Source organism: Eptatretus burgeri, chromosome 7 (assembly GCF_056783735.1).
Source record: "Eptatretus burgeri isolate ZD-2024b chromosome 7, Ebu_testis_v1, whole genome shotgun sequence".
NCBI classification, from domain to species: domain Eukaryota; kingdom Metazoa; phylum Chordata; class Myxini; order Myxiniformes; family Myxinidae; genus Eptatretus; species Eptatretus burgeri.
This window is the reverse complement of record NC_140967.1, coordinates 30,779,617-30,802,525: the sequence shown is the minus strand read 5'-3', so window position 1 is coordinate 30,802,525 and position 22,909 is coordinate 30,779,617. Positions and strand designations below refer to the sequence as shown.

General features: G+C 44.4%; 1 protein-coding gene across 3 annotated transcripts in view; it reads right to left on the bottom strand.

Moving 5' to 3' along the window:
* LOC147022951 (cadherin-15-like) overlaps positions 1 to 22,909 on the bottom strand; it is a 171,363-nt gene that overhangs the window by 34,397 nt on the left and 114,057 nt on the right. For all 3 annotated transcript variants that reach the window (XM_085887912.1, XM_085887913.1, XM_085887911.1), the window contains 2 exons: positions 21,819 to 22,058; positions 3,503 to 3,748 (listed from right to left, as the gene is read on the bottom strand). In XM_085887912.1, coding sequence (XP_085744038.1) covers positions 3,503 to 3,748; positions 21,819 to 22,058 — 486 coding nt within the window. The remainder of the gene's footprint in view (positions 1 to 3,502; positions 3,749 to 21,818; positions 22,059 to 22,909) is intronic.

Below are 22,909 nucleotides of genomic sequence, written 5' to 3'. Positions count from 1 at the left end.
CTTGTTTTTGTGTTTGTGTTTCCGGGGCACGAACACAGCTGATTTCATGTATGGGTTGGGCATGATGAAGTGTTGGTTGTGTGGGTATTGAGGTTCTTGTTGGGTTTTGTGAACATGTGGATGTGGTGTTTGGGATTGGGTGTTTGTTGCTCACCTTATCCAGCCATTTGCACCATCCAGTTTTCGCCATTTGCATGAGAGGTGTGTATTGTGTGGGTACGTCCACAGTCTCCCCCGTTAGGTCACCCTCCCGGCTCTTCACCTGCCACGCTTCCAAAATCAACCTGTGTAGTTTGTTAGATGTAGTGTCCAGGACACGGGTCCCATAAAAGTCAAATTAATGGCCAGATTGCAGTCAATGGTGTGCTTTGGCTGACAGGATCTTCTTTTTCTTTCGGGAAGTCAAAAAAAACAAAAAAATTAAATCAATAAAAAAAGCTTGTCAAAGCAGCAAACTAACACCTGAAGATATTGTGAGCTTGCTGGAGATGTGTCTGAACAGCACGACCTTCATCTATGATGGTGCACACCACGGACAAATATTTGGCACAGCTTTGGGTTCACCGGTCTCTGCTGTTCTCGCTGATTTGATGATGGAGGAACTCGAACAAAGGATATTTGAGTCTCATGAGACTTGGCTGCCATGGTACTAAAACAGATATGTAGATGACACCTTCGTCATTGTGCAGACAAACATGGTAGACCACCTATTGGGACAACTTGTCCAGGTATTCCCCAGCATTAACTTCACAATGGATTTTCAAAAAGAAAGCAAATTGGCATTTTTGGATGTGAAGGTTCACCGTAAGCTTGACGGCTCCCTCAAGACTTTGGTTTACAGGAAACCAACCCACACCACAGATTACTGGATTTTAACTCCTGCAACCCAATCTCCCACAAACGCAGTGTAGCACGATCCTTAGCAGCTCGGGCATGGACGCTGTCATCTTCCAATGCCGAGGCAATTAAAAAAATCAGATTAGTTAGAGGAGTCCTGCTCAAAAATGGGTACAACAAGGGGATACTCCCCACCTTAGAAGAACCAAAACGGGCAGAACGGAAGGAGCCAGACACACTTGGGTACTGTGTGCTGCCATACTACCCGGGCCTTTCAGAAAGGATTGGCAGGATAGTACGTGGTGCACAGTTTGGCGTTGCCTTCAAGCATCTACACACCATTGGTAATGTCATCTCAAAACTAAAGAACCAAATTCCAACTGGTGATAAATCTGGAGTGGTTTACCATTCACCATGAAAAGAGTGTCACCAATTCTACATTAGTGAAACTGGAAGGAATTTGAAACAATGTCTAGACTCTAGATGAACATGACAGAGCAATTAGGCTTGTAAAGGTGACCCAGTCGGCCATAGCATGTCATTGGCTGCAATCTGGCCATAAATTTGACTTTGATGGGACCGGTGTCCTGGACATTACATCTAACAAACGACACAGGTTGATTTTGGAAGCGTGGCACGTGAAGAGCCGGGAGGGTGGCCTTGCTGGGGAGACGGTGGACGTACCCACACAATACACACCTCTCATGCAAATGGCGAAAATTGGATGGTGAGAATGGCTGGATAAGGTGAGCAACAAACACCCAATCCCAAACACCACATCCACATGTGCACAAAACTCAACGAGAACCTCAACACCCACACAACGAACACCTCATCATGCCCATCCCAGACACGCAACCAGCCATGTTCGTGCCCCGGAAACACAAACACAAAAACAACAAGCGCACACACGTGCTCACCCACACACATACAACACCAAGTCACATGTAAATAAAAACAAAAAAAAAGAGAGCAGAGCACCCCATCAATGATGTGATTTGACGTTTGTTTTTGCTTTTGCAAAATAAAAGGCCCATGATCTATTGGACCCGATGAAGCTGGCTGTGAAGCGGGCGAAATGTTGCCCTGAGACCGGGTCTGCTCTCGCTTTTTTGCTCAAATTAGCGGAGTCGATCTCGTTTTTACTTTTCATTGGAAGCGCCTTCTTCTTCTTAAAAAAAAGAAAGAAATATATATACATATATATACATATATTAGATGATGACATATTCACACTTAACAATATCCACACCTATCAGAACATCTCAATATCCTATCCAAACAGCACAGCTTGCACATACATCCAATTTGAAAATGCAGTCATATCAACCTGAAACTTTGCACTTCTTTGCTGCAAGGCAAAAAAAAGAAATGATTACATTTTGATGCATTTATGCAATTGTATAGTTAATGTCTCAAATTCAAGTATGCAGCTTTTCATCAATAACTCCATAATAATAATAAGGAGGATGGTGCAATTCTACACACCCTTTAAGCCTGAGTCAAAGAGGAGCTGATGAAACTTAGGTACAATTCTGCAAAAGTGAAATGGAATTGTGCTCGACATGTCGCAAGAAGAATTACAAACTGGTAACCGAGAGAAGCACCTGAAAAAACAGAGGTAGACAAAAGATTTGATGGAGATTTACTGGAGTACAATGGCCTCAGATTTCATTGACGAGAAGAGAATGGCACATGTTGAGGGTGACCTGGAGTTGACTAAATGGGCAAGTAAAGCAAAGACAACAATTTCAGAACTAAAGAGGAGGAAGCTTTGTGTGGCCTATGCGCATCGCTAAGGTGTGGCAGAAGCTTTATGACAGACGAAGTCTTGGTGCATTTTCAGACTGGTATCACAAAGGTCCTGGGTTTGAGTACACAGGAGAAATCTCAGTAGTCAGTCTGTGAATAACGTTTCATTCTTGTGTTTTACCCCCCTATTGTCATTACCAGCAGAGTACCTACCGTACAGGCGATTTTGTTCCAAGCAGCAGCACGTTCTTCTAACATACCTTTATTTAGGCGGTGCATAGGCAACTGACAGCTGCATCAATCAGTCCCGAAAAGAAAAAAAAATACACACTGCTTATGATTAACAACACCTCAATGCACTGTAAAAGATGGGGACTGGAATACTGCAATGTGAAGGTTGGGGATGTACACTACCCTCTCCCACCTGGAGCAGTGGCCTGGTGTTGGCTTAGCAGTTAGGCTGGTGGCTTGGGATTCTAGGGTCCTGAGTTCGAGCCCCAGGGGGTTGACTCAGCCTGTTATCCTTCTGAGGTCGGTGAAATGAGAACCAGTGTACTGGTAATAGGGACACTGCATCAGCACCATAGCTGCGCCCCTAACCAATGATGCAACCAGCAGCCAAAAAGGCAGCACACGATGGGAACCTGGAGCAGCGCTACAAGACACATGTTTACAGAGAACTTGCGTCCCACCCACCTCCTCCTGTCAAGGCCACTGGAAAATATAAAAACACCCCTCTACACAAATTGGGGTCATGCTGATCTTATGTAGCAAGTCTGGATGTAATCGGCCCCGAACGGTAGTAGGAGTACCGCGACAAACAAGCACATACACAAACACACTCGTCTGTGAATTATAACAATGATTACAAGGTAATAAAATGAGCAGCTGCTCTTCCTGAGTTGTGACTCACATCCAAACAATAGCACTGAGACAATGATGGCAATGAGAGCAGCCCAGCTGAGACCCAGGCCTGGAGTGCTGCGGAGCATGGCTGCATGTTGTGCACATAACCCTGTGATGTCACATTCACATGCAGTCACGTTGAGAATGTCCACAGAGAGCCTTGGGGGCTGTCCAGAGTCAGAGAGCTGGAGCATGATGGAATGCGTTCCATCAGGAACTCTGCCTGAGTGTGGCTTCACTTCAGCATGTGTTCCTGCATTCATAAGACACACATTATGCAGGAAAATAAGTTCAACAGAGATCAAGAAAAAAAATTAGTATCTTCATAAAATTATTCCTTCATCTCCAACTTGTTATTATTATATTTTGAATAGATACTGTATTGGACTTCTGATGTAGTTGATGGGCATACTTTTGTAAAAAATTAATTATAAACCATGTTCTTTAATTTTTTGTATTCATTGTCGAGGCTCGTATGAGAGCTCACAGACAACACACAGCAAGGGGGGCATGAGATAAGAGGGGCTGGAGTGGGGAGGATAAAACAGTGGGGAACAGAGACAAGAGGAGATCTGTGGAAGGGAGAGGGATGGGGCGGGGTACATTGGGGAATACAAGATGGACACTACAGGGACTTTCAGGTCCTTACACGACAGGGACTTTCAGAAAGGGAAGCAGGGAATTTGAAGGAGGTGGGTATGGGGTGGATTAACGGGGGTAGAAAAGGTCGAGGTTTTGGATGGGGGAAGAAAAGAGATGGTGGTGAACAGCTGTTTTGAAGACCTGGAGGGAAGAATGGGATTGAAGAGAGTGTGGGAGTTTATTCCAAAGGCGGGGAAAAAAGAGGAATGAATGAGTAAAGGTGAGCAGTGATTCGTGATTTTGGTAGTAATACCAGAAGGGGGTTGCTGACACACCTTGAGCACCTTGCGGAAATATGGGGGGGGGGGGGGAGAGACATATCTCAGACAGAGCAGGGGGGGGAGACATATCTCAGACAGAGCAGGGGGGGCACGACCGGAGAGGAGACGGTAGAAGACAGAAAGACCACCAACCTGCCTGCGGTGAAAGAGTGAGAGGCCCAAAGACTCAGCCTCCCCGTGGGAGATGCCAATTATCCTAAATGCCTTGGTTTCCACAGCATGAAGCCAAGAAAAGTGGGAGGCAGGAGCACCAGTCCGGAGGGGACAGCAGTACCTCATCAGGCTGCAGATGAAAGCTTTGTAAGTGGTCAGGAGCTCAGGTGGGCCGAGGAAGGACTTCGCACGACAGAGGATTCCAGCCGGCGACTGGCTTTGGCGGCCAGGTTGGAAATGTAGATTTCCCAAGAAAGATCAGGGCAGATAGTGAGACCCAGAAGCTTGAAAGAAAGGACTTCTTCCAGAGGATTGTTGAGAAAGTAGATTGGGGGCGGGGGGGGGGGATTCGAAATGTCCTTTCAGAGAGACATCATGAGGGTGTGAGATTTGTTTGACATGAATGTTATTCTCAGTTGTTTTGAATGTTATTCTTAGTTGTTTTGAATATTATTCTTAGTTGTTTTGAATGTTATTCTTTGTTTGACATGAATGTTATAAGCCGGATTATGATTACGATTGGAAAAAATAAGCATGAAGTCATGATGAAATGTGCATTTTATTTATTTAGCAGCAAATACAACCTGTTGTTTCGCTGACCGTATTAAGGGGGATAAAGAAAGAGGGAGGGAGGGAGAGGAGTGAGGAAGAGAGAGAGGAGGGGAGAGAGAGAGAGAGGAGGGGAGAGAGAGAGAGAGGAGGGGAGAGAGAGAGAGAGGAGGGGAGAGAGACCATCCATTATTATTAACATCCATATTATTAACCAGAGACCATTAACATCCATCCGAAAGACCGCACACATGTTGATGAATCACCCTGCCTGTAAAACACTGGGATGATAGTTAAGAGCTGGGTCAGGATTCAAACCCAGGCTAGACAGCTTACAGTGACCGTGCATACCTCTCAATTATTCTGCCATGATGTGGCGATTCATTGCTTTGCAACAACCAAAAACATTTGTTACTCATTGGAATCATCAAATCAATTTTGCCTTCGTCACTCCAGAGATATCCCATCAGAAAACCACACCGTGGTATTGCCATGGAAGCTTGTAGATGTCGAAGCTTGAAGAGCACTCCAAGCAAGCACTCCAATGAAAAGGTTGAAGAAACTTAGAAAAACAATAAAAATTGGGGAAATGCCCCTGGACACTTACCTGGTAGAACAATGATACTGAACAGGGTGTCAATATGGGATGGAATCAGCAAAGTGTCCCAATGAACCAATGTTTCAGCAAACACCTAATTTGGGGGGCAACATAATTGGACAAATGGGCACTTCTTTTTTAGCAGTTGGAACTGCTGCTGAGGTCAATTAATAAGTCTAAATTTTGAAATTCACCTGAGATTGAGAGATTCTGGAGGTTATGGCATGTGCGGAAATGAAATAAGGCCATGAACGCTGGCATCTCCAGGTGTTTATCAGCAATGCAATGCATTCAGCGATATGTAGGCATTCGATGATATGAGTGAAGAAAGTGAAAAAAAAATCTGTATTGTAAAAAACTGTTGTAGCCTGTTCCAAGTCAAGGCATTGTTGAGCAAGCCAATTACTTTTTAAAACGGCAAATTAGGACCCCAGCGACAGACAGCAAGGTGACCAAGGATGAGCCTTGATAAAGGATAATTAAACAATGCTGTTAATTATCTTCAAAAGGAGTCTTTAAATTGACCCAAACACCCATTTTTCATTCATGCACTCCATTGGAGTTCTCTTTGTATGCATGTAAAGTTTCAGGCTGCTCGGTTTCATGGTTCTTGAGCAGTAGAGGAGACATGCACACAATTTATTATTATAGCCTTATAGGTTTGTATGTAGTCTGTGGCTGCATCATTTTCTGGGGGCACAGTTGTGCTGCTAATGCAATGCCCCATTGCCAGTAAGCTGGTACTCATTTTGCTGACCTCAGAAGGATGAGGCAATCCACATGGTGTTAATTCAATGGTATGACAGGGACTTGAACTCAAGACCCCTGAGATCTTAATCCAGTCTCCCTAACCGTAAAGCCTACACCAGGCTTGATATATGCATTAACCTGTGAGATATTTCAATTACTGCACCAGAACAGGACTATATTCTTCCTAAATTTGACTCATCTGAATATTTATACTTGGTGTGTCGTCATTAAGGAGATTGCATTTATTTGTCATCTTGCTCGATTGCACAAGTCTGCCATTAACAGCTGCACATTTTCTTTCATAAAAGCGACATTCAAAGTTACTTTTCATGGGTTTGCTAGTCGACCTAATCACAAACGAGTGTCAAGTTGACATGATGAGGGAATGTATTTATGAAAATAAGGGACGGCTTTGTACTCATCAACATGTGAAAAGCAGAAGAAAAGAAAAGGCGAACATGGCATAACTGGAACAACTCCAAGGTATTGAATTTGCATGGAGCCAAGGCAATTGTGAGGATCACACAACCATATATAATTTAGCAAATTTAATAGTGAACAAGAAGGCAGTAGCACGGACGTCTGGGAGAACAAAGAAAGGATCAAAACTAAATATCTGTGATCGCAAAGTGATTGCCTATGACTTACCTTGGCCCCCGATCCCATGACCGCGATCCCATTTTTGTCGGACCGCGATATGACCTTGGCCTTCAACATTTCATGATAGAGTGCAAATTAAGAAATTGTGTCCCCATCTAAAATCTATCTATAAAACTTAACATCATGAAAATCGTTGGAAAATTATTCAAGCTCTGATCAAAAAGGGTTTTTTTGTTAATAATATCAAATCCAAAACAGTAGGTCAAGGACACTCACCAAATATCAAGTGCACAACTTCAGTGCTGGTACATTATTACGATGCAAAAAACATCTTGGAAGGTCAAGCAGTCTTTGATATTCCACAATGGCAAATTGAGCGACGACAAAAAACGCATTTTATTTTTTTCAGACAGCCATTTGACCTTGACCTTTAACTCAGAGGAGTGGTATGATGTAAATTAAGTGTAAATGTGACTTGCTCTCGGTTATCTGTAGAGGACAATGTCGTTTTAATCGGACAAACCTTAGTGGAGTTTTGTGATAAATCTTTAAATGACTATAATTGGGTCATGACCTTAAAAATTAGGTCAAGTAAAAAAAGCATTATGTCAACCCTGCACATCTGTTATTCCCATTATTGAAGCAAAATTCAATTCCAAAAGTCCTTAGACATTGGATGTCCTTAGACATCCTTAGATCACGTAATTTAAGTGTAAATGTGACTTGCTCTCGGTTATCTGTAGAGGACAATGTCGTTTTAATCGGACAAACCTTAGTGGAGTTTTGTGATAAATCTTTAAATGACTATAATTGGGTCATGACCTTAAAAATTAGGTCAAGTAAAAAAAGCATTATGTCAACCCTGCACATCTGTTATTCCCATTATTGAAGCAAAATTCAATTCCAAAAGTCCTTAGACATTGGCAGAAAAAAAATGGAGAAAAACCTAAATGGTGGTTTACTACTCCTAGGAGTGTAATAACTTGACTTTTAGCCTGGAGGAGTATGATGTAAATTAAGAGTAAATGCATCTAGGCTATCTCGGGAGGGAAATTTTGTTCCGATCGAACAAACTTTAGTAGAGTTATGGTGAAAATGTTAAAAGGTCCACAATTAGGTCATGATTTAAAATTAGGTCAAGATGAAGAAAATTAAGTCAACCCTGCATAATTTTTGCAGTATCCTCCTATCTGCTTGGCAGTGATATGAGAGTGTGGACCCGAGCTCAGGTCGTTGTACCAACGAGTAGGTAATGCGGCGGTGGATGCAAGGACCTTGCTCGATGTAATTGCTTTTGCCAGCATCCGTGGTTGTTTAACAACCCGTCGGACCATGGAGTTAATGGTGGCCACTGGCCTCAGGGTTTGAGGGCAAATACCAAGTCCAGCAACTACCCCGTGGACAACGTCCATACTCAAATCCCAACCCGTAATTAGGCTTGAACGGTTACTGATGATCACGTAATTTACTTCAGATCATTGAGGAGTAATATCGAGACATGTGGCTGGGCAAAACGTTGGCGGATCCCCCAGTTCCCACCACATGGTTTATAAGGTGATAGATAACCAATTCCTGCCCTTGTGCATTCAAAATTATATAATAACCACAAATCTATATCATCAGTGTCAACAAATAATAATTAATGAAAAATATAGTCAACGATGATCTGCTGACTTATTACAGGCAAATCATTCATTGAATGCAAAGCGCATATGTATAGCCAAATAGCAAATGTAGTATCTATACTATGAAAGGCACTGTGCGTGCATGTGTGTATGCGTGCGTTCACCACCCATTGGTTGGACAGGTCACCTGACTACATCAACAATTTCAACAAGAAAAAATCATATGGCCACCATGTTGGTGCTTACTGCTATGTGAAGGCAAATGCACTCCCTATAAGTTTTCCCTTCAATGTAAAACGACCAAATCGACAATTAAAAGGATTTTGAGCTGATAGGCATCACAGGCCTTGTGAAGATAAGCCTCAGCAATCGAGGCAGCAGTCTGTTGTCTATACAACACCCAAATAACTATGTGGCATTCTCTCAAGCAGGGCTTTTACTGTGGAGGTTCAGTAGGTCCTTGCTATTATTTCCAACTATTTTCTCTTAAACGACCCAAACAGGGACCATAAAACCCGTGTCTTTGTCGGAGGACTTCCAGGAATCTCATGACATTGTGAAAGAAAACATCTGCCATTATTTACTTTAATAAATTGTGTATATGTGCATCAGGATGAAGATAATTATTTTTTGGTCATTTGTTGACACAATTAGCCGACTCATGGTCACTTGAGAGTCGCAATGCCATGGGGTTTCTGAATATACCATGGGATTGTGAGTTGGTCAGGCAACTGTGACAGGTTTCTGTGATGTCGGTGACAGCATGAGCAGGAGGGGAAAGTGTTAAATATTCTGCTGCTTTGATGTGAAAATACGTGTTTGCTTTTATGAAAAGGTGAGGACAGATTTGGGGTTGGGAGGGAGGGGGTTGATCAAATATGGGACAGGGTTAGGAGGGGGCGGTTGAGGCTTTCAGAGGGTGGGGTAAGGTCTTTCAGTGAGAGAGGGGTGGGAGGAGAGGGATTGAGGCATTGTGTTTTGGGGGGAGCTGGGTTTGAGGAGTTGTGTTTGGGGGGTGGGAAGGGGGTTTGAAGACTTGTAGTGTGTGTGGGGAGGTTGATGCCTAAGGGATGGGAGGGGGAGAATGAGGACTTGGGTTTTGGAGGCGAACGTTGAGGATTTGCGATTTGTGAGTGGGGGGGGGGGGGAGGGTGTTGACGACTTTATGTCATATTTTACATTGTGTGGCTGTTCTGTGGGTCCCTGCTAGTATATAGGAAACAAGTAGTGACAATTATATCTGATAGGACGACATAACTGCTCAAGCTTGATTTAATAGATGAATTATGTTGGTCGAGCACAGGCACACAGCGTTGCCAGGCAACGTCAGATCTCTCCTCCCACCCATTCCCCTCCCTCATCCTACCCCACCGCCCCTCCCTCCAGACTCCCATCCCCTTCCCTCCTCCCACTTCATCCCACCCCTTCCCCTATAGTCTTTGTTTTGTAAGAAGACTATCGATGTTTGTGAGGTGTGCGCTTAAAAGGTGTTAAATGATCGAACTCAAAAGGGGATGTTCCAATTTTAGTTAGCGCCGAAGGGGTCGAAAGGGTCTAAACTCTCAAACATGTAAAAAGGGAATTTGGGGTCTTTGGTTTCTTTAAGGGTCTTAAAGGGTCTTAAGTGTCTTTTGTAGTCTTAAGAATCTTCAGGGTATTCAAGACCTTCATGGGTCTTAAAGGGTCTTTGGGGTCTTGAAGGTCTTTTGGATCTAAAGGGTCTTTTGGGTCTTCAGGGTCTTAAAGGTTTTGAAAGGTCGAAAGGGTCTTTGGCAACTTCTGGGTCTTGGAGGTGTTAAAGGGTCTTTGAGGTTGTAAAGGGACATATGGGTCTTTGAGGTCTTGCAATTCTTCAGGGTCTAAAGGGTCTTTGGGGTCTTAAGGGTCATCCCAGTCTTTAACGACTGAAGTGGTGGATGGAAATATCCTTAGGACAATCTCCGGGTCGGACTTGGTCTGTGTGCCAAATTTGGTGGTTGGCGGCTCAGTGGTCTTTGCAAAAAACGTGAACATACAGCCAGACAGAGAGACAGACAGACAGATGGACGGATGACAAATTTTATTTATGGGATGTAATAAATGAGCCTGTACCTGATAAACTGAGCTTGCTCCTCAGGAGCTGACTTTGCATGAGTCAATTTGTGGAAAGAATGCTATCAATCTGTCCTTACCACATCAATCAAATCATCAATCATCAAATACCACATCATCAATCATCAATCAAACAGCTGACCATTCATACAGCCAGAATGGCAGACACGGACAAAATGAACGGATTGCATTACATTTCCTGTGGATTATTAAAATCGTACTTGGAAATACAATTAAGATCCATGAAGATACTTAGACAAAGAAAGAGAACAATTCGGGCCATTGTGCCTGGTCCATATACACACATCATTTACTTGATCTCACTTAACATCCACATAATATGCCTTTACATCCCATTTCATCTATCAGCAAGGAATCTGGCCATGGTATCGGCACACAATGGCGTACTCCTATAACGACATCATGAGTTTGTTAACGTCCACAACCTAAATGCAGATGAGCCAACTAGATTAATGGCTGCATCCACTTCATGTTTTGATCTGCATTCTGCAATAATCATCACATTATAAAGTGAACATTCAGGTTGATATGTTATTTTCTTTTTATTAGGCTTGTTTATTCTGCTCGTTGTCAACTAGCCATTGTTTCAGAAGGATATTTTATTTGTTGGAAATGTTTTGGGGCCTCATTCAATGAATGATGACCTTAATGTGCAGAAGATTTATGAATAAAACTGAAGGCACTAATCAATGCTCAAAAAAGGCCTGTAGCTGTTTGTAGGTCACATTTGTAAAGACTTGGTAATAAGCTTGCTTTATCTTGGCATTGTTAAGTCCTTGGAGCCATGTTCAACCAAGGATTCATCAGGGCAAAGAAAACATTGACCATCGAGTTCATATTTTTTAATTTTTCTTGCCTTTTGTATTTTTCCTCTGCGTTTTCCAATCGTATTGCTTGCATTTAACTCTCTTCATTTGTATATATATATATATATATATATATATATATATATATATATATATATATATATATATATATATATATATATATATATATATTGTTGTGGTTACCAAATTTGCAAACCACCATTCAGGTCCCTTAGGTGAGGTATCTCGGTAAGTACATGTGTAGTTAGGCCCAAACCCGTTGTCTAGTGGGAATACATGTCATTTATGCGTGCTGCGACTCTTCAGGATAGCCGTTTTTCTCTTACTATCTTTAATTTGGACCAACCGCCATGATTACCACCACAATCACAACATCAACCACCAACCACAACGCCGCTTCACCACAACCGCCACGACCTTCCCGTCACACCTCGCAACCGTAGCATCGCCACCGTTCTTGCCCCGCTGTGGGTACCGGTGTTGGACTCGTGCAGGGCGCGCGTCGAACAGCGTGTACAAAATCACGGATTTTGTGCTTCAAAAACGGATCAAAAACGACACACGCCCACTTTTTGCCGTCCAATCGGTGAGCGAGGGGCGAATTGGCCCCGCCCCCAGAGCGATCGATATATGCAAATTTATGGATCAAAAAGCCTTCACGCCCACTTTTTCTCGGGCCAATGGGGAGCGAGGTGAAAGGTCGAAGGGAGGGGGTCAAAGATGAGAGGGCGAAGTTACGGGGCGGATAAAAGGACCGTGTTCGTCAGTCAGAAGAGAAGAGCAGAGTCAGGAGAGTCCAGAGGAGGAGAAGAAGTGAGAAGAGAGTCCAGAGGCGGAGAGTAGGAGAGTAGGAGAGTCGGAAACAGAGAGTCAAGACTTCGCGGGCGGTGGAGCTGCTCGTCGTGTGCGTTGGAGTCGGAACGGAGGGGACGGAGCTGTGGAAAGGCGGCGACACCAGACGAGGGGGTGCTCGCGTCGTGCAGGAAGCTGCACCCGAGGGAGGCCGACAGCGCGACCTGGCCGAGGTGGAGACGCTTGTCGCGGGATAATAAAGATCCTCTATACCCCGAGCATCAGCAACCCCCTCCTGTTTCCCCCCGCGCTGAGATAGTGCGACCAAGGGGGCCCCTTTCCCACCCCCTACCAGACACTGTCCGCGAGGCCCGCGGAGTTGAGGCGCCATCGCCGCTCCGCGTCTCATCACCAGACGGGTAGGCGCGACCCGGTCTCGGCCTCAGGCCCGCCTCATCCTTGAGGGTATTTCTTTTCCTTGGTTTTGGGTATGTGTTGTCGGCGCCGTCTGTGAAGTAGAATTGTATAAGTGTTGCCGTGTGCTCGGTAGTCGGTATTAGCTCTGCATTGTGTTTTCGCTTTTATATTTGCTTTTTGTGTAAATTGCATTGTGTCTTTTCTGTGTGCTTTTGGTGGAATTGTATATGTGTGCTTCCCGTGTGCCGCGAATAAATGTGCTTTGTGTTGAACTGTTTCCCGCTTCGCTTCGTCATTTCTTTCTTTGAATCCTCATCTTGCTTCACGTAAAGGGTTGGTAGTGGGCTGAATACGCCCGATAATTAATCGAACCGTCGAGGTCGACGATAACACCGCTCGGTTATTCTGATAGTACGGAACGGGTCGCTTAAGTGGCCCGTGTCCGAAGTCGACCTGCGGCGAGGTGCGATCGCCCGGTCTACCCTCCGCGTGGGTACTTAGGTAGGTCGAATTTTGCGAGCAACCCTATCCCACGCGGGGGCTGATTGGCTCGATCGCGGTGAGACCGAAAGGTCCACCCGTGACTGGTTCCCGGCGTTAGTCCGAGAGGGTCACGACTGGATTGTCCGTCCGGTGGGCGACGTGCCGCGATTCGAGTTACGTGGCCGTCGCACGCCGGCGGGCGCGAATACCGTAACAATATATATATATATATATATATATATATATATATATATATATATATATATATATATATATATATATATATATATATATATATATATATATATATATATATATATATATTCAAAATATGTAGGGCGTGATGAGCACTCCCCCGATCTCCAATGGACATAAAGTCTGACACCAGAGCATCACCTCCAATCCGGAGACGCCAGCCCAGTGACTCTGTCAAATGGACAAAGACTACATGGTCAGCATCAGTTAAACATCAAACGAAGCAACCGATCCAGATTTTGGGCTTATTTTCCCTCATCAGGATGACATAGCAATAAATATCTAACAGATGATGATCACATTCGTCGTTTAAACATCAATCGCACCTCCTGGCAGGTATGGTGAGCATCACCATGGATTATGTCTCACATAGTAACACTGCGTAATCTGCAAAGAACTGTCCATCTGCCAAACAGACTAATGCAAACCATTCAACCAGAAGGCACGTGATGTGATCGGCAGGAAAATTGAAACGTGGAGTGTGACGAGCACTCCCCCGATCCCCATTTTGGATGAAGAAGTGTCATGATGTAGGGTGGTATTGCTGAAACCTTTAGCACTAAATTGATCCGTATCCATGACAACCCGAAGGCAGATTGATACATTAATGAGATCTTACGCAAGATGTGTTGCCTACCCTTCAACAACATGATCCAGAAATCATCTTTATACACGATACTACATCCAATGGTGTCGGACTGTGTCCAATCGGGGGAGTGGTCGTCACACTCCACATGTTTCGATATATATATATATATATATATATATATATATATATATATATATATATATATATATATATATATATATATATATATATATATATATATTGATGCTGGCCGGCGGGGTCGGGTGAGAAGACCATTAGGTGGGGGAAGCTACGTCGATTCCCACCAGACTCCCCGGAATTGTAGGATGTCGCTCACGGATAATTCCGTGACGCGGTGAGTCGCTTAACCGACCGTGGACGCCAATAACTCAATCGCGTGACCTAGGGTCCTCCCACCTATGGGTTAATCAGGTTACCTAATTAACCACGCAGTTTAACCACCGGGGAACCACGCCCACGGTACGCCTTGTCTGAACCGGATCACTACCGGATCGGATGCAGCCTAGCGGCACTGCCAAGGACGTACTGGCTAGAAGGAATGGACAGTGGGGAATAAAGACCCGGCTAAACCTGGATTCAAACCATGCTGGACCAATGAGGGAAAAGACAAAGGCGAGCTGGGGCATGATGTCTAATGCATGATGGCGAGGGCATCCAAAATCTAATGGCATGATCCTTGGACCATACCTAACCCCCCCACCAAGTTTAGTCGAAATCCTAATCACTTAAAACATGTATGAAATGCAACGTTTTTAATTTCAAAAAAAAATTAATCGAAATTTTGTTGAAAAAAAAGTTGCAAAAACATTTTTTTTCTCTAACAATTTTTTTTTGGGGGGGGGGTTGGAAATCACTTAAAACATGTAGAAATGCAAAAAAAATTCTCCAACAATTTTTTTCTTGGGGGGGGGGACCAAGCCCAAAATCTAATGGTATGATCCTTGGACCATACCTAACCCCCCCACCAAGTTTCGTCGAAATCCGTCGAGGAGTTTTTCCGTAATATAAAAATTTAACATTTTCACGCTCATGCCCGGGGTATCGCTATAGCTCTGTTCTTCGAACAGGCGAGCTAAAAATCACGACCTCTACGTGCTTTGTAAGTGGGAAAACCTGCAAAATCGGCAGTGTATGAAATACTTGTTCTCCCCACTGTATATGTGTATATATATATATATATATATATATATATATATATATATATATATATATATATATATATATATGTATATGTATATGTATATATGTACGTGTGGGTGTCTCTCTTTCGTAACTCTAAAACCATGAAACCTAGCAGCCAGAAACTTTGCATGCACACCAAGGGAACTCCAAGGAAGTGCATGAGTGAAAATTTGGTGTTTGCGTTAATTAAAACACCCCTTTTGAATATAATTAACAGCCTTATTTAATTGTATCCTTTATTAGGCATCTCCTCAGGCACCTCACTCTCAATGGGGTCTTAAGATGCATCCTGAGTTACCTCGCTGGGTTCTGAAGCCGCCATGTGTTTTCGGCCTGCTCAACCATGCGTTGATTTGGAACATACCACAACGATTTCTCAGGGATAAAGTTTTTTTTTTTTTTTAATAACTTTCCTCACTCATATTATCGAATGCCTGATCATCATACCTACAAATCGCTGGGTACATTGCAATGCTTATAAATGCCTGGAGATGCCAGCATTTGTGGTTTAATTTCATTTGTACACATGCCATAACCTCGAGAATCTCTTTTAAAAAGCCGAATTACAAAATTTAAGCTCCAGCATTGAACTTAGCAGCAGTTCCGACTGCTAAAAAAACCCCAAAAAAGTGTTCATTTGTTCAATTACGACATATTTGATATTTTGTGCCCCTCCAGGTGTGCGTTTAATATGACAGTTCGGTGATTGCTAATCGCTTGCCAAACCAGCCATTCCTTATCAACAGTTTCATTGGAGTGCTTAAACCACTTGGCGAGCGATCTACAATATTCGCACTGTCACTGAATACTGTATGTTGATCGAATTGTACAATGTTCAGGGACCACTCACCTGCAATGGCCCTGAATTGGTCTGTGGTCACTTCAGCATAGAAAAATACAAAGTTTTTTTTTATTTAAAAACGAAGCGTTTTGTTAACATCACAGCAAGATAATTGAGAGGTACTCATGCTTGCTTTGATCTCTCCAAACTCAGTTTGAATCCCAACCCAGCTAAACTGTCATCCTGGTGTTTCATAGGCAGGGTGATTCATCAATGAGTGTGCCGTTAAACTGGACGTCATATCTGCCAGAATCCTCCCCATCTCCTCCCTCCCCCTCCCCCTCTCCCTCTCACACTCACTCACCCTCTCTCTCCTCCCTCTCTACCCCACTCTCTCCCCCACTCTCCCTCTCACTCCCACCCCTCTCCCTGACACACCTATCCCTCTCCCTCCCTGCTCCTCCACCCCTCCCCCTCTGTTAAGGGGACTGTTAAGGACTGACGGTTTCGTTTTTAATTTGCCATGTTGATAGTGTGGGTTTTTCAATGCCCCGACCCGGTTTTGTATAGAACCTGGTAGTTAAAAAGAAAAGTTGCTGTTTGGACACATTTTATCACCTGTCCTTTCCCCTCACGCTGCCTCCCCCCCCACCTCTCATGCTGCCCCCCCTCTCCTCGCGCTGCCTTCCTCTCCCCTCGTGCTGCCTTACCCTCCCCTGATGCTACATTCCCCTCTCCTCGTGCTGCCTTCCCCTCCACTCAGCTGCCTTCCCATCCACTCGGCTGCCTTCCCCTCCACTCGGCTGCCTTCCTCTCCAATCGTGCTGCCTTACCCTCCCCTGATGCTACATTCCCCTCTCCTCGTGCTGTCTTTCCCTCCACTCGGCTGAGTTCCTCTCCACTCATGCTGCATTTTTCTCCCCTCGCACTGCCCTCCCCTCCCCTCACACTGCCTTCCCCGCCCCTCACGCTGCCTCCCCTCCCCTCGCGCTGCCTTCCTCTCCCCTCTCACTGTGTTCCTCTCACGCTGCCTTCCCCTCCCCTTGCGCTGTTTCCCCCCCCCTCAAACTGCCTTCCCCTCTCCTCATGCTGCTTTCCCCTCCCCTCGTGCTGCCTTCCCCTCCCCACGCGCTGCTTTCCCCTCCCCTCACGCTGCCTTCCTCTCCCCTCATGCTGTGTTGCCCTTATGCTGCCTTCCCCTCATGCTACCTTCCCTTCCCCCTCCCCTCATGCTATTCTCCGACCAAACACCCTCTACCACCATACAACTCTCTGGGGATCGAGGAGAGGAAGGGCTTTCAAATAATGTGCGAATTGGACAATGAAACGTTGATTTTTGTTTTATTTATTGATTTACTTATTATTTTTAGCTGTCGGAACTGCTGCTCAGATCAATTCAGTTTTTACGAGCAAATACCACCCGTCGCTTGTAATACTAAAGGGGGGAGGGAGAAAAAAAGGGGGAGCAAGGAAGGGTGGGGGAAGGGAAGACAGTGTGAGGTGATAGGAAGGCATGACAGATGTGCCGTGGAGCATTAAATACGATTCATACTGTCATCAAAATGATTCTGCATCGAATAACAATGAATATGGAAACAAAATAAGGTCTGAAATTTGTTTTCGACCGGTCGTACTATAAACACAACCCGAAGACAAATTCCTGTCCATAGACAAACTCCTGTCCAGACAAGTCCAGAGACAAACTCCTTTCCAGACAAGTCCAGTGACAAACTGCTGTCCATACAAGTCCGAAGACAAACCCCTGTATGGAGACAAACACCACCCAGACGCATCCGGAGACGAACACCATCCAGACATAACCACCGTCTGGATATGGAGAGAGAGGGAGTGAGAGTGAGAGTGAGAGTGAGAGTGAGAGTGAGAGAGAGATTATCAGAAAGAATATGTTATGCTTTATGAACACACACACACACACACACACACACACACACACACACACACACACACACACACACACACACACACACACACACACACACACACACACACACACACACACACACACGCTTGGCCGATATCAGCAATTTTTCGGGAATCAGCAGGTTGGAGTCAGTGTGATTATACAACCCAGAAACCTCGAGTAGCTTTCACCGAAAACAATGTTGCATTTATATAGACATTTCAAAGATATGTTCACAAACATTATTCTTTATATGCAGCTGCGTGTGATGGGTGGAAAAATTTGGCTCGGTAATTTAGAAAACACGTAAATACTGCAAACGGCTTGGAAACCGGGTGTTATTTCACAACTGACTCACAATGACGGAGTACGAACCACTTGCTCAGGGTGACGAAGCATGAAACACTTGCTCAGGGTGATGGAGCACGACCCACTCGCTATCTCCGGATGCGTTTGGGCAGCTTCTCTCTCCGGACGCATCCGGGCAGTGTTTATTACTGGACGAGAGTTTGTCTCTGGATGTGAGTTTGTCTCCGGACTTGTCTGGACAGGAGTTTGTCTCCGGATTTTTCTGAGCAGTATTTATCTCTGGACAGTTTGGCTCCGGATGTGTCTGGCGAGTTTTGTCTCTGGACGTGTCCGGGCAGTGTTTGTCTCTGGGCAGTGTTTATAGTATGATCTGTCGAAAATGGATTTCAGATTTTTTTTTTTCCATCTTCACTATTATTCTTTGCAGAATCATTTTGATGAGACAGTATGAATTGTAATTGACACTCTACCGCACGTCTGCCTTCCCTTTCTCTCACCTCACACTGTCTTCCCTTCCACCACCCCTCCTCGCTTACACACCTCCTCACTCCTACATTCCTTCTTTTTCTTTTCCCCTCCAACCTTTTACTCACCTTCTCTCTCTCCCCCCGCCTTTTTCCCCCTCTTTAGTATTCCCATAAGTGAAGTGACGGATGGTATTTGCCAGTAAATATAAAAATTAATCAAAATTTTGAAAACCATGAATACGCGAAACACAATGCTGCAAATGTAGAAGCAGGTGACATTTTATGAACTGGGAATATGCAGGTTCCACGAATATCAGGGTACCACGGTATTACATTCAATTTAAACCAAGATGGCTGATGAACCATGTGACCTATGACATCATAAATTTACATTCTGCTTCCAATCCTCCAGTGGAATACGTGTGTGAAGTTTCGTGTTAATCGGATGGGTTGTGTTTTTCTATCCAAGATGGCCACCAAACCATCTGACTTGTGATGCCATGATTTTTGCTATGTATGCAGACATGATGGAAGATGATAGTTGCAAATTTTCACTTCATTAGGTTATGTGATTCCAGAGAAAACATTATTTAATATTTTTCTTGAATCCAACATGGCTACCAAACCATGTGACCTCTCAATTAGAAAATATCAAAAGCCATCAGTTCACCACTTGCTTGATATGTGTACCAAATTTCGTAAATATATCTTGAGGGGATTTGTAGTTAAGCTCCAGAAACTAAATGTGACGGATGGACGGCGGACAGAACCCATTTCTATATCCCCCGCCAACTTCGTTCGTTGGCGAGGGATAATAAGTAGTTCATTTATCATAAACTGATAACAAAAACATACAGATGGACAGACAGAGGATGGGCACCAACCAATGGCTTAATCCTACACTTCGCTTCCCGTGCGCGAGATAATAAAATATATAGATCACCTTTAAGATGAAGTCTCCAGCGCCGTTGAAGTCGATTCAGTAAATGTTCAGGAGCAGATTAAACATGCCCCCTCAATTCTGTAATATTGTTGCGGCCGGGCGTCGGCTGCGAGCACGACCGCTAGATGGAGCCGGAGAGTCGACTCCGCCGATCACCCAGAATTTAGATCGTATCTTTTCAGAAAACTCTGAAAAGTACGGGTCCCTTATCGGACTGTGAAGCGTCAATATTTCTACCACATGGTACAGGGTTATTTGGCAATTTTCAAAATACCTAGATATCCACGTGGTGATTTACCGAGTCTTCACACCCTCGACGGCACCCATACAGAACGAGCCGCTCGCGTACTCTAACCGTGTGTGACCCGAGTGGATGGTCACCGAGATCCGTTGGTCCCAAATGTCCCTTTACGGCGGCACAACGGCCTTGCTAATTTTCCAACACGCAGCACGCTAAGCCAATGGAGGAAAGGACATGAACGAGCTGATACATTTCACAAATGGGGATATTTATTAACAATAGGAAGATGAGGGGAGCACGTAAGGGCAGAGTTATCCGAATATTGATAAGCACGTATTTACAGCAAGGCACTTAACAACTCATTACTTACTATACTGGCGCCACAAACACACACACGCACACACCCAAAAGAATCGGATCAAAAGCGGTCTTTATTAAGGACTCTAGCTCGGATGGAGAGGCGAGCTGCAGACGAGAACCTGCCTTGGACCTGTCCACCTCGTGTGCTCTTCGAGCTGATTTGCACCGGGCACCAGCGAGAGGCGAGCCGAATCCAGACACCGGCGAGCCGTGATCAGCCTCCCGAGCTCCGGCGGATCCTTTCGCACTCCAGAACACGCGCTGGTGAAGTCGAGGCGCCGATCCTTCACAATCCGCTGAGACGATTCAACTGAAGAACACCAACCACCTTCCGTGCTCTCCGAACAACCACCAACCAAGAACCAAGAACCCAGAAGAGCCCACTTCTGTCTCTCCGTTCCCTTCTTATCCCTCTCGGGTGCGGCTCGCTTCCGGCGTGACTCGTTCATCGTCGGTGGGGGCTGTCACATCCCATTTCTTGGGGTGCCCAAGTGAGCCGATTCATGTCCATATTAGGGAATGGAATTCAGTTCGCTCATCGTTGGGTGGGGGCTGTCGCATTCCATTTCTTGGGGTGCAGCCAAGCGATTCGATTCGTGTCCATATTAGGGAATGGAATTCAATTCGCTCATCGTTGGGTGGGGGCTGTCGCATTCCATTTCTTGGGGCACAGCCAAGCAAATTGAAGGGTGGGGCTTGACCTTTCCCCTACTGAGCACGTGGAGAATGCCGGGAGCAGAGGGTTTTCGTTGGTGTTGTTGTTATCGTTGGTGGTGTAAAAATAACAGAAGGAAAACCTGACTATTAAAATAACTCCACAGCGCAGGAACATTTAATTACCCATTAGACAAGGGATGGGACCCTAACTAGAAACACATACTTACCGAAATAACTGAGCCATAGGACCTGTATGTTTGTGTGCACAAGGATTCCAGATTCACAACAATATATCCAAAGCCCCCACCATTCCTCCCCTATCAATCTCCCAAGTTGTTTCCCTTTGTAATTTGTCAATGTATTTCTTTTATAAATCACTCTGCAGCTCCATAAACCAGCAAATAAATAAAATAATCACTTTTGTCCATCGTTTTACACTTCACCGCCATTATTAACGGTGCATGAGAAATAACAAAAGGCTCCTGATGTGAGATGGCCATCACAACTCGGCTCAAAAGCCGTGATTGGTCGATATTAAGCCTGCATTAACCAAATTGGTTCATACAATGGTTGCCCACGATTGGTCGAAACCACTATGTTCAAACCCGCGATATTTAAGGGCTCGCTGTATATGTGATTTTAGTTTTGGATCACTCCATCATCAGCCAAGTGCTCAGAAGGGAATACTAAATGGGACAGCTTGCTTTAACAAATGCAAAATGAAAGTAAAATTAAAACAACATTACATGTCAAGACTGATCATCTTACCATTGAGACGGATCAAGGACCAGTTCAAAGCAAGCTCTGGCCAATTTGGATGCAGCCTGAAGGTGAAGGGTGCTCCGTGAGGATGAAGATCATCATCCGTTGCGCTGACAATCACACCAGTAGCTTCATCGCTTTGCTCACCACATAGTGTAGAAGCATGTGTCACAAGCCGTGGTGCAAAGTCATTCTCCTCTTGCAGCTCAATATGCAATGTGCCAGTTGCTGAAAGTGGTGGATTACCTGAAAGATACTTTTCATGTTAATCACTGTTGTATCAACAGGTATGTACATTCAAAGTCTCTTAGATAGTATAGTGTGCTTGCACTGAAGTTGTTTGGTTCACTGGTATGATCCTCTGCCAGCTGAAAATTGACAAAATTGCTCGTCTGATATGCCAGCAAGAGTCATTGTGGTACTCCATCAAAATTATGTCGAGTGGGAACCTCTTTCGGAAACAAGCACTCAAACTTTGAAATGTAGGGATTTAAAGTGACCAGCAGTTGAAGCGCTAAACACTTTCTTTCTCTAAGTCCAATCTCTCAATATGACTTGCCATATACTTTTGGAACAAAACTGGAATGTGTAATGCTGCAGACAAACCATAAGAACCAAGCATACAGTTTGCCCAGAGCAATGGTACACAAAGGCATACTCTTTTCAAAGGGTACCATGTGAGATCTGGAAGGACCACAAACGAGTATACACAGTACTTCCAGAAAGAACGAACAGAACAACCTTTTTCCAAAAGAATAGGATGCTTTATCTATACTAATAAATGTGTGTGTGTGTCCTCCATAACTCCAAACCATGAAACCTATTGCCCTGAAACTTTGCATGCCTACAAAGGCAACTCCAAGGATGTGCATGAGTGAAAATTGAATGTTTGGGTTAATTTATACAACCCCTTTGAAGATAATTAACAGCCTTATTTAATTATATCCTTTATCAGGTGCATCTTTGGCCAACTTGCTCTCTGGGGACTGAAGGTGAATCCTGAGTTACCTCGCTGGGGTCTGAAACCGCCATGTTTTTTGGCCTGCGCAACCATGCCTTGACTTGGAACAGGCCACACCGATTTCTCAACGATCAAG